Below are 16,151 nucleotides of genomic sequence, written 5' to 3'. Positions count from 1 at the left end.
AACATAACTTGAGCTTGCCGTCCTTTTTATGGGCCAACAAAGTATGTGAAAAATGTTAAAAAAGAAATATAAGGCCTACCTTGACTCCTCATTGCTCCAGACTGGACCAGTAGTCATAGCCCATGGCATATACCTATAAGATTTGCACAAGAGGCTTACAGGCAACTGAATGCAAAGATATAATTAAATAAAGACACCATGTCACTTTTTTATGCAAATGTTTGCCAATTTTAAGGTGCAAGTATCTCTACTGTGTAGCTTTTAATTCTTTTCTTTTTTAAGTCATTTAAAAGAGCATGTTTTTTTCTACAAGTCACCCGGTTTCATTTTGGACCCGATCTTGCTTTAGTTAGATTTAAGGTCCCAATCGATATGCATCGCTTGCATGCGAAGGCATGCTATGTTAAAAAGAGGCATCTTTGGCACCCTGCGCATAACACGCAAATGAGCTAGAGATATGAAATTCTACAGTGTGGCGAAGCTTGTTGGGCTTACCATGCTTGTAGCTTATAGGAAAATTAGTTCTTACCTGTTAATTTTCGTTCCCTGTAGTACCACGGATCAGTCCAGACAGTGGGTTGAGCCTCCTTTCCAGCAGGTGGAGACAGACTAAATCTTGCAGGATGCCCTATATCAGGACAGAGCCTATCCTCTAACCCTTCAGTATAATGTATGTCAAAGCATAAAACAATAAACCCAAGAATAGGATCAAGCAAGTAACCAAAAAGCTTAACGGAGCAACCATAGATTAATGTAGAAGCATAGTATACCTATACGCTCTTGCATAAACTTGGTATAAAATAACCACCAAGGCTTCTGGTATAAATGCTCAGTAATCTTGCACCAAGGAAAATATGAAAATCTGCAGACCTGTAAGAAAACAAGCTTCGAGAGGACAGAAGACAGACAGGGAAGGGCGTCTGGACTGATCCGTGGTACTACAGGAACGAAAATTAACAGGTAAGAACTAATTTTCCTTTCCTGTACGTACCCGGATCAGTCCAGACAGTGGGATGTACCAAAGCTTCCCTAAACTGGGACAGTCCCGCTCGAAGCACTTGCCGCCCAAAGGAACCGAACACCGGAGCGTGTACATCCAGACGGTAGTGCCGAGCAAAAGTGTGCAGAGACGTCCAAGTGGCGGCCCTGCAAATCTCCTGCGGGGAGACAGATTGACTCTCCCCCACGAAGTAGCCTGAGAATGCAGAGAATGGGCCTTCAGACCCTCAGGAAGCGGACGACCTTGACAAAGATACGCCGAGGAAATGGCTTCCTTCAACCACCGCGCAATCGTGGTCTTAGAAGCCTGCTTACCGCGGTTGGGACCACTCCAAAGGACGAAGAGATGGTCCGATACCCGGAAGTCATTGGTGACCTGGAGATAGCGAAGCGACCATGCAGGGAACCCCTTCCTGCAAAAGGGGACAAGCCCCCCCTGAGCCGGGCAAGAGCTGGGAGACGGACGTCTCCCACACAAAAAACAGAAAAGCACTAAAGGAGGCAGAAATTTCCTTCAGAGATCCTTTTTTTTTTTTTAAAAACAAGAACCAAAAGAAGTACTTGCTTGAGCCTAAAGAGAAAGAAGAGGCTGACTAGCCTACAGCAGAGAACCGAAGGGGAGATGCTGCACCTGCTGGAGACAGACGAATACTGAAGGGTTAGAGGATAGGCTGTCCTGATATAGGGCATCCTGCAAGTTTTAGTCTGTCTCCACCTGCTGGAAAGGATGCTCAACCCACTGTCTGGACTGATCCGGGTACGTACAGGAAGACATATCTTGCTCTGACTTGATGATTTTCCCTTGTGCCAATTGCTGGCACAAGGGAAAATCATCAATTCAAGCCCACTGATGCAACTAACATTTCCATTAGCAAAATTTTGAATGATGTCACCTCATTCACTGCAAGTGTTCTAGAACATGAATGTGAATATTTTCATTCCCTTCAAGTATCCAGCTTCCAACATGGTCAGTAAACAGCTTGCATCTAGGGTAAAACCTGGTGGATTGGCCATATATGCAAAGTCTCAACTGAGGAACGAGATGTCTTGATCAATTTCTTGCACCCCCAAAGTTCTGCCGGGTCATTTTACTGGCCGCCCTGTAGAGACACCTGCTGGGTTCCAGAAGAGCACATTATTGCTATCCTTGATGCACCCATAACAACTTCATCAGGCAGGCAGTACATTTATTCACAAGCCACTTTGTCATGCATTGATGGGACATTCAAAAGCATGTGCAAGGCAGGAAAAATCACTAAGTGAATTTTTGTGAAATCTGCAATTTAAGCAATTATTGTATGTAGTTTCTTGCCTTTTCTTGTTTTGTGCTTAAATAAAAGATTGGAAACCTGTGGCTGGTACCTTGTACGGCTGTCTGGAGTGGCCCCTAGGTGATGGGGTTGTCAATTTTGCTGACTTACAGTGGCTCAACCACCACTGACCAATGCAAGGTAACTAATCAGCATACAAGGTTTTGCACTGACTGACAAATTTATGAAAATATGTCTAAACAAATATGTGTCAAAAGCTAAAAGTGTGGTAAGCACAGTAAACTAAACTGCATTGTAAAATTTCACATCTCTAGCTCATTTGCATGTTTCACAGTTAAAAAGAGCCATCTTTGGCACTCAACATAGTGCATTCACGCATGCAAATGATACTTGTCTTTGGTACTGTAATTCTGACGAAAGCAAGGCTGGGTCAAAGACGAAACAGGGTGATTTTTGTAGTAAAAAAGGTGCTCTTTCAAATGACATTAGAAGGAAAAAAATATATAAACTACACAGTAGAGATATTTGCACCCAAAAAAAGGATGAAAATTTGTATAAAAAGGTGACGTCTTTATGTAACTATATCTTTGCTTCCAGTTGGCTGCAAAGCCTCCTAGTGCTAATCCTAGATGTACATCATGGGCCATGACTACTGATCCAGTTATGGCCTGAATTGAAGTACACATCAGGAGCAATGAGGAGCCAAAGTAGGCTTTAAATTTCTTTTGTAAAATTTTTCACATAATTTGCTGGCCTATAGAAAGGGTGGCAAGCTCATGTTAAGTTCCAAACTTTGCACAGGAACTTGGCACCAGAGGTTATAATAATCCACAAAATTTCAGACCCCTAACAGGGGTTGTTTGGCTGCGGTGCCCGGACAAAGTGGCCATTTTGTGTTGCACGGAGCACAGTACTCTAAAGAGTAACCTTCATTAGATGCCTCTAGATCTTGAACCAATAGAGATACAGCTGAAACATTCTGCATACTTCTGTTTGAGGTCCTAGTGAACATCCACACAAAAATGTTATTCAATTTGAAGGAAGTCAAGTGTGGATGATTTTCTCAATTGTTCCACTTGACATGGAGTGTCCCTTTTAAGAGCTGAAGGATTCATGAGATACAAGTTTACAGTAATTCCCAACAGTATCTAGGAATATCAAATGTATTTTTAAGATTTAGCTGACACCTTTAGCTTAAGGCAAGTTACATTCAGATACAGTAGGCTTTTACATTCAGATAAAGTAGGCTCTTTCCTGGCAACAGAGGGCTTGCAATATAAGGCCTAGATTCACAAAGCTATGATATGGCTACAATGTATATTAAACAGTGCTTATTTTGTAATAAATGCTGCATATCACACAAAATAGCCTTATCGTGGTGATATTGCATGAGTTTTCGGACAGAAACTCACCCGTATTACAATGGGCTGCTTTGCATGGTATTTGCATGCATGAATTTTGCAAATCCATGCAAAACAGCTCATGCATACCTAATCCTATGCAAATAGAATAATATGACTGGCTTAGAAAAAAAATCAGCCCATTATTTTATTCCTTTTAAGGGAGATATTATTTTACCACAAGAGCACTGGGACATTAGTGCTGGTTCCCGATGGTCCCACAGTAAAATTCAGAAACTCACCCCTGCCCCCACCCTCACATGGCCAAAAGCCAGTCCCAGGACTTTAACCCTATTATGTGATGGGGGCAAAGATGATATTTTGGAAAATGGTATCGATTGGGCCCAGAGCTTGGGGTCTCCACTATACGCCAATGCTACTTTTTACAGGTAGGAAGGTGTGAAGATAAGATATCCCCCTTTAGACTACCACAGTTTTTTCTTACTAGTTGGGGGTGGAAGGAGCCATTACAACCCAGGGATTTTTTTTTATTTTGACTAAGGGGAAGGTGGATGAGGGGGGATTATTGGAAGGAGGAGGGGTTGTGTTTGGAGCAGGAGGTGATTTTGACAACTAGGAGAAGGGGGTGGGGCATCGCCACACGTTTTCTTGGACTTATTTTTTACTTTTGGGGGTCCAAGCTGCCTCTGTGGGGGTTTGGGGGTGGGCAGAAGTCTGAAAACACATCCAGGAGCAATTTGCCACTTTGCGGGAGAGAGTTTTTTGAGCTTTAGGCCTTTTAATGCATTGATGACCCCAGCTGAGGTGGGCAACTATTATGCGACTAGGCCCATTTCACCGCCTGATTTTTGGTTGCTCGTTTCTCCCGCAGTCAAAAATTACACCATGTTTTGTCGGGAAGGAGCTAAATATCACAGGGGTGTCTCCTGTGATATTTGGCCCCTCCTACGATAAAATATCTTGGGGTAGAAAATCACTTCCCTAAGTTTGTGCTCGAAGCAATGGATGGTGAAATGATATGCTCAAGGTCACAGTGTCAATGCGATTTGAAGCCTGGCTTCTTTTGTTTTCAGGCTGCAGTTCTAACCAGTGGGCTTTCTATTCCACTCCAAAGAACCTACAATATATCTCTGAACTTTTCCAATGACTGAAACACTTCAGGCATTTTTAAAGAGACAGCTCTTTCAGGCATACAAATATTCTTAAATCAGCAAAATAATCTCTAGGAAGAGAAGCATCTTTAGAATATTGATAATTTAAGGTTATCTCAAGAAGCAGTCGCACTCATGAAATGTGAAGTACACCTGACATCACTAAATAGTAAGAAAAGAAATCTTCAAGACACAGAAAAACAGTGAAGAACTAGTTACTATACAAACAAAAGCTTTGCAGCTGCCTCAAGAAATAAAAAGTCATCAAGTGCTAAGCAACCTCAAGGTAGTGAAAAAAATCAAGTATTGCTTCATTAAGACTATCCCAAAATATTCAACAGATAAGTCTTCAGAGGCGTTAAAGCAGTCTCAAGCCCCTGAAAAATGCTTGAGGTAGCAAGCAGTTTCATGGTCCTGAAAGTAGCAAATTGATAATAACAATGCCATCTTAAGGCACAGTAATATTGAGATATGCAAACACTCACAAGAAATGGTAGCTTTCTGGAGGAGCTGCTGGGCAACCATGGGGCATATTCAAAATACCTTGTAGCTTGAAAGTACTGAAACTTCATAAAGAAGTGCCTTTGTATCAAGGATAGCACTAATAAAAAGTCTAAGAACTACCCAAGCACTCACATAGTTAAGAATTAGCTGAGTCTTCGGGAGTAATAAACATCTGAGAGAGTCATGTTGGCACGTGGAGAACCATAATGAGGCAAGTATACATTCAAAAGACATTAAAGCACTCTGTGCAAAGCTATTCCTTGAATCACTGAAGCAATTGTGTGCAAAAGCTTTCATGCAGCACCAAAACACTAGTGGTATGTCAAAACACAAAAACAGATGCCAAGTTTTGAAATGCATCCACCAGTAGATAAACTTGTGTTAATGCTTATGCATCACAGAATACTATCTACTGCAAACTTTCAAAATGGAAAACAGGCATTTTGACAGTGCTACATGAGAAATCTTACATTCAGAGGACAGCTGGATTGGGGTCAACTTTTCAGAAGCAGAGCCCATTTTCAAGTAACAATGCATGCAGAAAGAGGCAGGTCTTAAAGAGGAAACATGGTCCATGTCTATTCTCTAGAAGACTATTGTCTCAATGGCTGGACTAGACAGTAGGCAGGTGGGTGAAGTAGGATATAAAATTGGGGGAGAGAGAGTCGGGTAGGTAAAAAATACAGGTTCATGGCACCAGTCTCAGCTGAGCAGGTTCCAAATGAGTTGAAAACTCCTAAGAGCAGAATATAGCTGCTAGGGGAAAATCTATTTATTATTTCGGTCCTGAGTTCCCATTTTTCCCTACAATCTCAAAGTAAGTTACTGTCAAATGAGGAGCATAAATTACATAAAGAAAATAGTATATAAAAGTATAGTTTTAAAACAAGCACAAATGACTAAAGGAGCAAAGAGAACTTGGGAAAAAACAGAGTTGTAAATTCTTGAACTCTAAGCATGAAAAGCTCCTTAATGTGGCACACTACAGGTCACCTGACTCATAAGCCTACAGAAAATATTGAACTTTGCAGAAATAGCATCTATGCTTAATTATATTTAATAAACAAGACCTCATAACTAGTTATATATGTACAATGGGACTTTTACAGATACTCATGGAAAACCAGATAGTAATTAACTGCTAGAACACATAACCCACAATCATGTATAGGAGAAGAATGGCGTCAGAAATGTAAAAAATAAAAAGCATAAGGGGCCTGTTTTTATTCTAAACCTAATATGTAGTGATAACTTTTAGTATTAAAAAAAAAAAAAGGTGCTATCACTAATTAGTGAGAACTTACCTCTGCAGTGCCATCACTTTGTTTTTGTTCTTGTCGACTGTACCCGCAGATGGCTGAAGGAAATTTGGATTTAGTTTGTATAACTCCTGCAGCAGTTTCTGTTCATATTCTTGGTGTTTGCCTCCCTGTTAGGAGCAGAATCAGTTTTAGTCAGCCATGCCTGTGAAAAACTGGTGGTCTGAATTATAATGTGTTTCAAAGGTATTACTACCTTACATACGGAGTTCCACCAAACTCGTGTGTATTACCAGCCAAATTTACTTGGGAATTTTTTTAAATTAATGACATGAAAAATAAATTCATTTAAGGGGCAATGTTATATTCCATGACATGGCTTGCAATTATTCATTTTTCAAAGTTTGTTCCAGAATTCTGAGTTTCATATATAGCCAAGACAGCTTTGGGAAGGTTGAAATCAACATACTATCTTTTTAAGCAAGCTGTATATCCAAGGATGACCACATGTATCATATTAGCCTACACTCAGAAAGCAGAGTCACTTACCTGTTGCTCTCCGAGGACAGCAGGATATCAGTCCTCACAAGTAGGTGACATCATCAGATGAAGCCAGAGACAGAATTTTTATCTCAAAGTTTCTAGAACTTCGAGCATACCCCACTGGATATGTGAAGCATGCCATAATGCCAAGGATTTCCAAGGGAGGCTCCTTCCATCTATAATTTAACTTAAAGAAGTCAACTTCAAGGGGAGGTGGGCAAATTTCATGAAGACTAAATCCTTCTGTTCTCAGAGAACATTAGTTACAGATAAGCAACTCTTCATCCAAGGATAAATATGAGGGTAGTCCTCAAAAGTGGGAAATCCCTATCTACAGATTGTACCAAACAAAAAACAGTGAAGAAAACCAAAACGGTACCAATGGGAAACTGCTGCTTTTTGAGGCAACAAGCTATTTTTCTGCATATCTATTCTTATAGAAGCAGCCTGGAACAAAAAACAATGGGCCCTAGGGAGGATGGAGTTGGGTTCTCGACTTCAAAGATTCCTCAGGATATATTGGCTGAACTTACTGTCATATCAGGAGTCGCTATCCAAACAATAATACAAATTGAATGTGTGCAGGGAACTCCAGATCTTATCAGTGGAAATCAATCTGCAGTAGACTAACAATGCTGCCATAGCTCTGACACTATGAGTCAGATTTTCAAAGCGTGTGTAAAGGGGGTTACGCGCGCCGGGCCTATTTTCAAAAGGCCCGGTGGCACACGTACAGCCCCAGGACGCGTGTAAGTCCCGGGGCTTGCAAAAGGGGCGGGGTCAGTGGCTCCTGGTACAGCGGCCATTTGCCACTGTGTCAGAGGTCGTGTGCCGGCAATCGGCCAGCAGGGGCAAAAGGTAAAATAAAGAGCAGGGGGGTTAGAGTAGGGCTGGGGGGGGGGGAAGATTAGAGGAAGGGGTGGGAAGGTCAGACTAGGGGGAAGGGAACGGAGGAAGCCAGCGCAGTTCGGCACACGCAAGGTGCACAATTGGGCACCACCTTGCGTGCGCCAACCCCGGATTTTATAACATGCTCGCGCCTGTTATAAAATTGGGTGTATATGTGCGCGTGCACATATAGGCCGTGCGCGCTCCTTTTAAAATATACCACTATGAGCCTTGAAATAAACTACCAGATTCAGACCTGCCTGGGCATAACAGAAGATGCAATCGGCTAGCCAACAGGATTGCAGTGTGTTTGACAATGTAAATCTCAGGTTTGTTGGTATCTAAAGAAACAATAAGCTGGGTGGACTTTCTAAGGGGGTCATTCTGCTCCAGGTAGAAGGCCAAGGCTCTCTTGTACTCCAAACTGTGCAGTGCTTGCTCATTTTTGTGGACCTGTAGCCTGGGAATGAATGTTGGAAGAATGACTGACTAATTAAGATGGGAGTCCAACATCATCTTAGGCAGAAATTTAGGATGTGTGCGCAGAACTACTCTATCATGAAAAATTTGATTTAAAGTGGATACGTTTAGAGATTTAAAGATCTAAACATGTCTAACTTAAAGGAAATGGAATATTGGAAATATGAACATAAGAACATAAGAAATTGCCATGCTGGGTCAGACCAAGGGTCCATCAAGCCCAGCATCCTGTTTCCAACAGAGGCCAAACCAGGCCACAAGAACCTGGAATTACCCAAACACCAAGAAGATCCCACGCTACTGATGCAATTAATAGCAGTGGCTATTCCCTAAGTAAACTTGATTAACAGCAGTTAATGGACTTCTCCTCCAAGAACTTATCCAAACATTTTTTGAACACAGCTACACTAACTGCACTAACCACATCCTCTGGCAACAAATTCCCGAGCTTAACTGTGCGTTGAGTGAAAAATAATTTTCTCCGAGTAGTCTTAAATGTGCTACTTGCTAACTTCATGGAATGCCGCCTAGTTCTTCTATTATCCGAAAGTGTAAATAACCGATTCATATCTACTCGTTCAAGACCTATCATGATCTTAAAGACCTCTATCATATCTCCCCCCTCGGCCATCTCTTCTCCAAGCTGAACAGGCCTAACCTCTTCAGCCTTTCCTCATAGGGGAGCTGTTCCATCCCCTTTATCATTTTGGTTGCCCTTCTCTGAACTTTTTCCATCACAAGTATATCTTTTTTGAGATGTGGCGACCAGAATTGTACATAGTATTCAAGGTGCGGTCTCACCATGGAGTGATACAGAGGCATTATGACATTTTCCATTTTATTAACCATTCCCTTCCTAATAATTCCTAACATTCTGTTTGCTTTTTTGACTGTTGCAGCACACTGAGCAGACGATTTTAAAGTATTATCCACTATGATGCCTAGATCTTTTCCTGGGTGGTAGTTCCTAATATGGAACCTAACATCGTGTAACTACAGCAAGGGTTATTTTTCCCTATATGCAACACCTCGCATTTGTCCACATTAAATTTCATCTGCCATTTGGATGCCCAATCTTCCAGTCTTGCAAGGTCCTCCCGTAATGTATCACAATCCACTTGTGATTAAATTACTCTGAATATTTTTGTATTGTCCGCAAATCTGATAACCTCACTTGTTGTATAGCTTTCCAGATCATTTATATATATATTGAAAAGCACCGGTCCAAGTACAGATCCCTGAGGCACTCCACTGTTTACTCTTTTCCACTGAGAAAATTGACCATTTAATCCTACTCTGTTTCCTGTCTTTTAACCAGTTAGTAATCCACGAAAGGACATCGCCTCCTATCCAATGACTTTTTAGTTTTCTTAGAAGCCTCTCATGAGGGACTTTGTCAAATGCCTTCTGAAAATCCAAATACACTACATCTACCGGTTCACCTTTATCCACATGTTTATTAACCCCTTCAAAAAAATGAATCAGATTTGTTAGGCAAGACTTCCCTTGGGTAAATCCATGTTGACTGTGTTCCATTAAACCATGTGTTTCTATATGCTCTATGATTTTGATCTTTAGAATAGTTTCCACTATTTTTCCCGGCACTAAAGTCAGGATCACTGGTCTATAGTTTCCCGGATCTCCCCTGGAGCCCTTTTTAAATATTGGGGTTACATTGGCCACCCTCCAGTCTTCAGGTACAATGGATGATTTTAATGATAGGTTACAAATTTTAACTAATAGATCAGAAATTTCATTTTTGAGTTCCTTTAGTATCCTAGGATGCATACCATCCGGTCCAAGTGATTTGCTACTCTTTAGTTTGTCAATTTGGCCTACTACATCTTCTCAGTTCACAGTGATTTGGTTCAGTTCGTCTGACTCATCACCCTTGAAAACCATCTCTGGAACTGGTATCTCCCCAACATCCTCATTAGTAAACATGAAAGCAAAGGATTGTATTTTTAAACAATGTCCATGCCTGTTGAACATTTAACATTTGCAGCTGCACCTTTCAGTTTTTTTCTAATTATTTTCCTCATTTTATCAAAGTTTCCCTTTTGAAAGTTTAGTGTTAGAGCTGTAGATTTACTTATTGTCTCCCTTCCAGTTATTAGTTTAAATTTGATCATGTTATGATCACTATTGCCAAGTGGCCCCACCACCGTTACCTCTCTCAACAAATCCTGCGTTCCACTAAGAATTAAATCTAAAATAGCTCCCTCTCTTGTTGGTTCCTGAACCAATTGCTCCATGAAGCAATCATTTATTATATCCAGAAACTTTGTCTCTAGCAAGTCCTGTTGTCACATTTACCCATTCAATATTGGGGTAATTGAAATCTGTCAGTAACTAGGGCAACCGAATAAGATTTAAATTATAGCCTAAGTGACAGCGTCATCAAGCCAGACGTTGTGATTTTATCCGAAAACCCAACCGGTCCTCTAATCATTCGTAGTCGTATAAATTGACTAATTGGAAGATTGGCTTTAAAAGTCCTGGGGTGAGCACTTTGGAAATAAAGGTAAGTATTAGAGCATACTGATTTTCGAAAAATAGAGGTCATAAAACCCTCCCCAGTAAGGGTGATCTGAATATCCAAAAAAGATATGGAGGAATCATTGATCTCTGATGTGAATTTCAAATGGGGATCGCAAGTATTTAGCCAGCTCAAAAATGAAGTAAAACTATCACAGGAGCCTCTCCATACTAGAAACATTTCGTCAATATAACATTTCCATATCACCAATTGACCAGAAAAAGGGTTCTGAGTTAGCCAATGATCTTCAAAAGTGTCCATATATAAGTTTGCCAAATCGGGGGCCATGGTCGAACCTCTATTTTTCGAAAATCAGTATGCTCTCCAATCTTCCAATTAGTCAATTTATACGACTACGAAGGTTATGCACTACTGCTGCTGATTTCGAGATACATGCTAAAGGTCTTTTTGAACGATTTCTGCAATGTGGGTATCCACGCTCATGTATTCGGAAGGCTTATTTACGTGCCAAGTTTGCACATCGCGAGTGGTTGTTTCGTCCCTCCTCTGCCTCTGATGACAATTCTTCCTTGTACACTTGTGTTTTGCCTTTCTCTCCTCAGGCACACAGGATTCGACAAGCTATTTATGATAATTGGCATGTTTTACAGTTGCATGGGGTTTTTCAATCCCTCCCTCGAATCACATTCTCTAGGGCATCCAATTTAAAAAAACATGTTGGTGCATTCTGATTTTGCTACTAATAACAACAGTATTGATGTTAATGGCTCTCATCAACCTTGCAATAACTGTTCTGTCTGTCCGATGTCTATGTCAGTGACTCAGAGTATCACTCTAAAATCAGGTTATACAATTTTCTTGAAATATGCAACCTCATGTACATCTACAATGGTTGTTTATTTAATCCGTTGCCCATGTGATCTACTGTATGTTGGTAAGACCAAACGTCTTCTCAAAACGCGGATGATTGAGCATCGATCCAACATAAAAAATTCCCACGTTGATGAGCCTTTGGTTGCCCACTGTTTGGCTCATAATGTTTTCACCGATCTTACCTTTTGTGCTATTGATCACATACCTACACACTGTCGTGGGGGAAATCGTGAAGTACAGCTTTTGAAATCAGAGCAGCGATGGATTTATCGTCTGTGGACAGTCAGTCCGGCGGGACTTAACACAGATCTCGATTTGCGTATGTTCCTAGGATAATCATCTTATATTTCTAGTCTTCTGTCCATGTTTTTTAACACTGTGCCTTTTCCTATGATATAGTGCTTGTGTTACATGCTGCGATAATTGATTAATAATTTCTGTGATTTGCATCTTTCAACAACGTCATCGTATGACATCACATCTGCTTGAATATTTATTGAGAGGCCATCAGCCTCGTTTCCTCCTTGCGATGAAGAAGAACTTCTGAGACTTTGTGTCCATCTTGAACTGGTAGCCTACGGTGGTCAGATAAGTTTTTGCCTTTCCTTTTCACTTTGAGAATGTTTTTTTAAGATCGTTTTTGTTCTATCTTAGGCAAATGCATTGAGAGATTGCTTATCAATTCTTCTTCACATTGTCAACGGAGTTGAGTGTCTATCAAAGACTGTTTCTGAAAGTCTTTTTGACTTAACTTTATGATAAAATCAAAAAATTTTCAAAAATTATTTTTTCAATTAATAAAATCAAGTTTTATAGTGATGGTGAATGATTAGAGGACCGGTTGGGTTTTGGGTTAAAATCACAACGTCTGGCTTGATGACACCGTCACTTAGGCTATAATTTAAATCTTATTCGGTTGCCCTTGTTACTGACAGTTTTACCTATTGGGTTACTGTATTGACTCCTTTTGTTATAAAATTGGTAACTGAAATCTCCCATTATTATTGCACTGACTAATTGGATAGCTTCCCTGATTTCTCTTAGAGACATTTAAATACCTCTAAGGTTTCCATGAAGAGGATATAGGCCTCCTTCAATGGAAAGGAAGCGCTAGACAAAGATGTCATGGGATGAGGATGAAAGGGGGTAGACTCATGAGTAACCTAAGGAATTATTTCTTTATACAAAACGTTAACCTATCTCTGCGCCATATGTGAATCGATGTTTCAGAATAAGTTGGATCTTAATATCAGGAAGACAAACCTTATGATAATAAGCAGATTCCCACTGGAGAATTTCCCTTCCTCTTTTCAGTTTGAGGAACAGGTAATTAAGGTTTCATCGCTAGTACTTAGAAGACCAATTGGAACCAGATTTATCCTTGAAGCAGCATATAAAGGTAGTTGCAACAAATGCCTTTAATGAGTTACGAGTGCTTTGTAGCCTTAAGCTTTATCCTCCACTGACTTTCGAGCAGTATTGCAATCACTAGTTCACTCCAAACTAGATTACTGCAACTCGTTTATGAGCTGGTGTCTCTCTTCACTCATGACTTTTGCCTGCATGGCTTGCCCAAACACATATCGTCTGATAGAGGATTCCAGTTCACTGAATGCTATTAGTGCTCCCACTGCAGGAAGTTCGGCATTACACTTGATTACACTACTGCCTATCACCCGCAAGGTAATGGACAAGAAGAGTGCATTAACCACACTCAAGACCTTCCTTAGCTCATATGTCAATAAGCACCAGGACAATTGGGCCACTTTTCTGCAGTGGGCCGAGTTCTCTTATAATATGCTTATTAGCAAAGCCACTGGATCTTCCCATTTCAGCTGGTCTATGGGAAACAACCACTGCCTCCCCTGTATATAACCTAACTTAAAAATATCAGAATGCAGAGAACTACAATATCAAGTTCAAAGATAATAAGCGAAGAAAGAGTAATAAGTAATGAGATATTTTAAGTATCTTAAGACAACTACCTGACTATTCTGTGAAAACTGTTGAAACAGATCTGCTGTACTACAAACCTGCTAGCCTAAACCTTTAGTTAATATATATCATAAAATCACAGTAGATTTATATTAATCAGTGTTGTGTTGATCTATAGTATGAATGTTTCTTTTGTAAACTGTTGCGATCTTCATTTGGAATGATGGCATATAAAATGTCTAAATAAATAAATACCTGTGACATTGCTTTCACCAGCAGCTCAACTCTCCACCCAGGAATTAATTGAACTATGGGAATGAACCAAACACCTGACGAAGTGGATGAGGTGTTGGATTCCCACCATAGTTGCAAAGAATTAAATCCCTCCTTTCTTGGAAGAACTACGGCCCAGAAGAAAATTCTTTAGAGCCAGCCTCCAACATTTTGGATCTCTTGGGGTACCAACTTCTATTATCGATACTCCAAGAAACCCAAAGTCTCAGGGAGGGAGCTTAAGAGGGCGTATACTGTTATGATCAGTGGTCGTGGGTTATTCCCACAAACCACTTCACTTACCTCCCCAGCCAGGCCTTCCATGTTGCCTCCTGACATGGCTCAGTCCCTCCAGGCTTCTCCATGGTGACCCACTGTGCCCCCACACAGCAAAACGCAGCCGACACTCCACATGGCAGGATGATACCTTTGCTTGATGGTCCCACTCCTCTTAAGGCACGTCAGCATATTTAAAGGGCCCAGGCGGGAAGAGGCTCAAGGCATCTCCCTATGATGTCATAATCAAGCCTATAAAAGGCCCTTGTTGACACTACTTCAGCACCTCAGCAACAGGTCCCACTGCAATGGTGTACAGCGTGTTGCTAGTGTCTTGTCTTTAGCCCAGCTTCGTCTTCAGCCTCTTGTCTTCTGGTCCAGTCCAGTCTTCAGTGTTCCTTGCCTGACCCATCCTACCTGCCTGTCCTTTCTTCCCTTTGGATAGATACCCGAATTGACCTTGGCCTGACTTCAGATACACTTGACCGTGGCCTGCCACCGACCCACTGCCTGCTCCTGGATATGCTGCACCGCCGCCTGACTCCAACCACAACCCAGACCTTGGACTCGTCTGACCTCTGCTCGCCTATGACCCTGCTATCCAAGGCCCTCCATATCTGCCATCAGCAGAGTCCCCATCTAAGACCTGCCAGCCCTGGCACCCAAAGGCTCAACCTGAGGGGAATGAGGCTGGTATAGGCAAAGCTCCAGCTGGGTATCTGATTTCTCTGGGTCCACCTGACGACGGTGGGAACCTGCAGGGCTCCTCCCTGTAGATTGCACCAAACCTGCCTCAGCCTAAGGGTCCACAAATGCAACAAAATGCATCAAGGTTTACTGGTTAAGAGTAGTAACTTGTGCACCAGCAAGTTACCCCATGCACTCTTTTCCTTATTTCCATCCTCTAGCTTTTAAGGATCCACAGTTTTTCATCTCATGCCCTTTTCAATGCTTTGACTGTCCTTGTCTTCAACAGCTCCTCTGGAAGGGCATTCCAGGCATCCCCGTGAAGAAATATTTCCTGATGTTGGACCTAAGTTGTCCCCCTCCCACGGAGTTTCATTTTTAACTTTTAGTTCTGTTTCCTTTCCATTAGAAAAGATTTGAAGGTCGTACGTCACTAAAACCTTTCAGGTATCTGAACATTTTAATCATATTTCCCCTGTACCTCCTCTCTTCCAGACAGCCAAAACAGACTGCATGCTTCAGCAGATGAAACAGACTGAAGAGACTCATGTGACGATGGCAATGCAGGAATTCCTAAGCATGCCCTGAAAGGTTATTTTTTCTTTCCTGGATGAGATATACACTCCAAAGCACCGGATGATCATTATCCACTTGTGTAGCTGTATTTGTACCTGCTTGTCCATGGTGAACAGATTATATCCAGGACCGCCAATATCCCTTCCAGATATTGATCTATCTTTTTATACCTTAATTCCTATCTACCTTGTCCTCCCTGTATTTTAAAAGAGGAAAAGACCATAGCAGAAAAACAAATTAGTTCTCTGCTATGGTCTTTATTGTCAAGGATATTGGGAACATATCCAAATCAGAACCATGATGATTTGGAGGAACAAACAAATTAATGTGAATCTTGAAATAATGCAAATTGACAATAGCAAATAACTGGGATCTGATGGTATTCACTCCAGGGTGCTAAAAGAACTCAAATATGAAATTTCATAACTGCTACTGGTATTCTTTAACTTCGTTCCAATCTGACTCTAAACCTGTGGAATGGAGAGTAGCTAAGGTAATGTCAATTTTCAAAATGGGCTCCAGGGATGTCCCAAATAACTACAGATCAGTAAGCCAGTTAAAATGGAAAAATCTGT

General features: G+C 41.1%; 1 protein-coding gene across 5 annotated transcripts in view; it reads right to left on the bottom strand.

Moving 5' to 3' along the window:
• The window catches only part of CNOT4 (CCR4-NOT transcription complex subunit 4), a 420,537-nt gene that overhangs the window by 219,506 nt on the left and 184,880 nt on the right, over positions 1 to 16,151 (bottom strand). For all 5 annotated transcript variants that reach the window (XM_029615559.1, XM_029615557.1, XM_029615558.1 and 2 more), the window contains one exon: positions 6,591 to 6,715. In XM_029615559.1, coding sequence (XP_029471419.1) covers positions 6,591 to 6,715 — 125 coding nt within the window. The remainder of the gene's footprint in view (positions 1 to 6,590; positions 6,716 to 16,151) is intronic.

Source organism: Rhinatrema bivittatum, chromosome 9 (assembly GCF_901001135.1).
Source record: "Rhinatrema bivittatum chromosome 9, aRhiBiv1.1, whole genome shotgun sequence".
NCBI classification, from domain to species: Eukaryota; Metazoa; Chordata; class Amphibia; order Gymnophiona; family Rhinatrematidae; genus Rhinatrema; species Rhinatrema bivittatum.
This window is presented reverse-complemented; position numbering and strand designations above follow the sequence as displayed.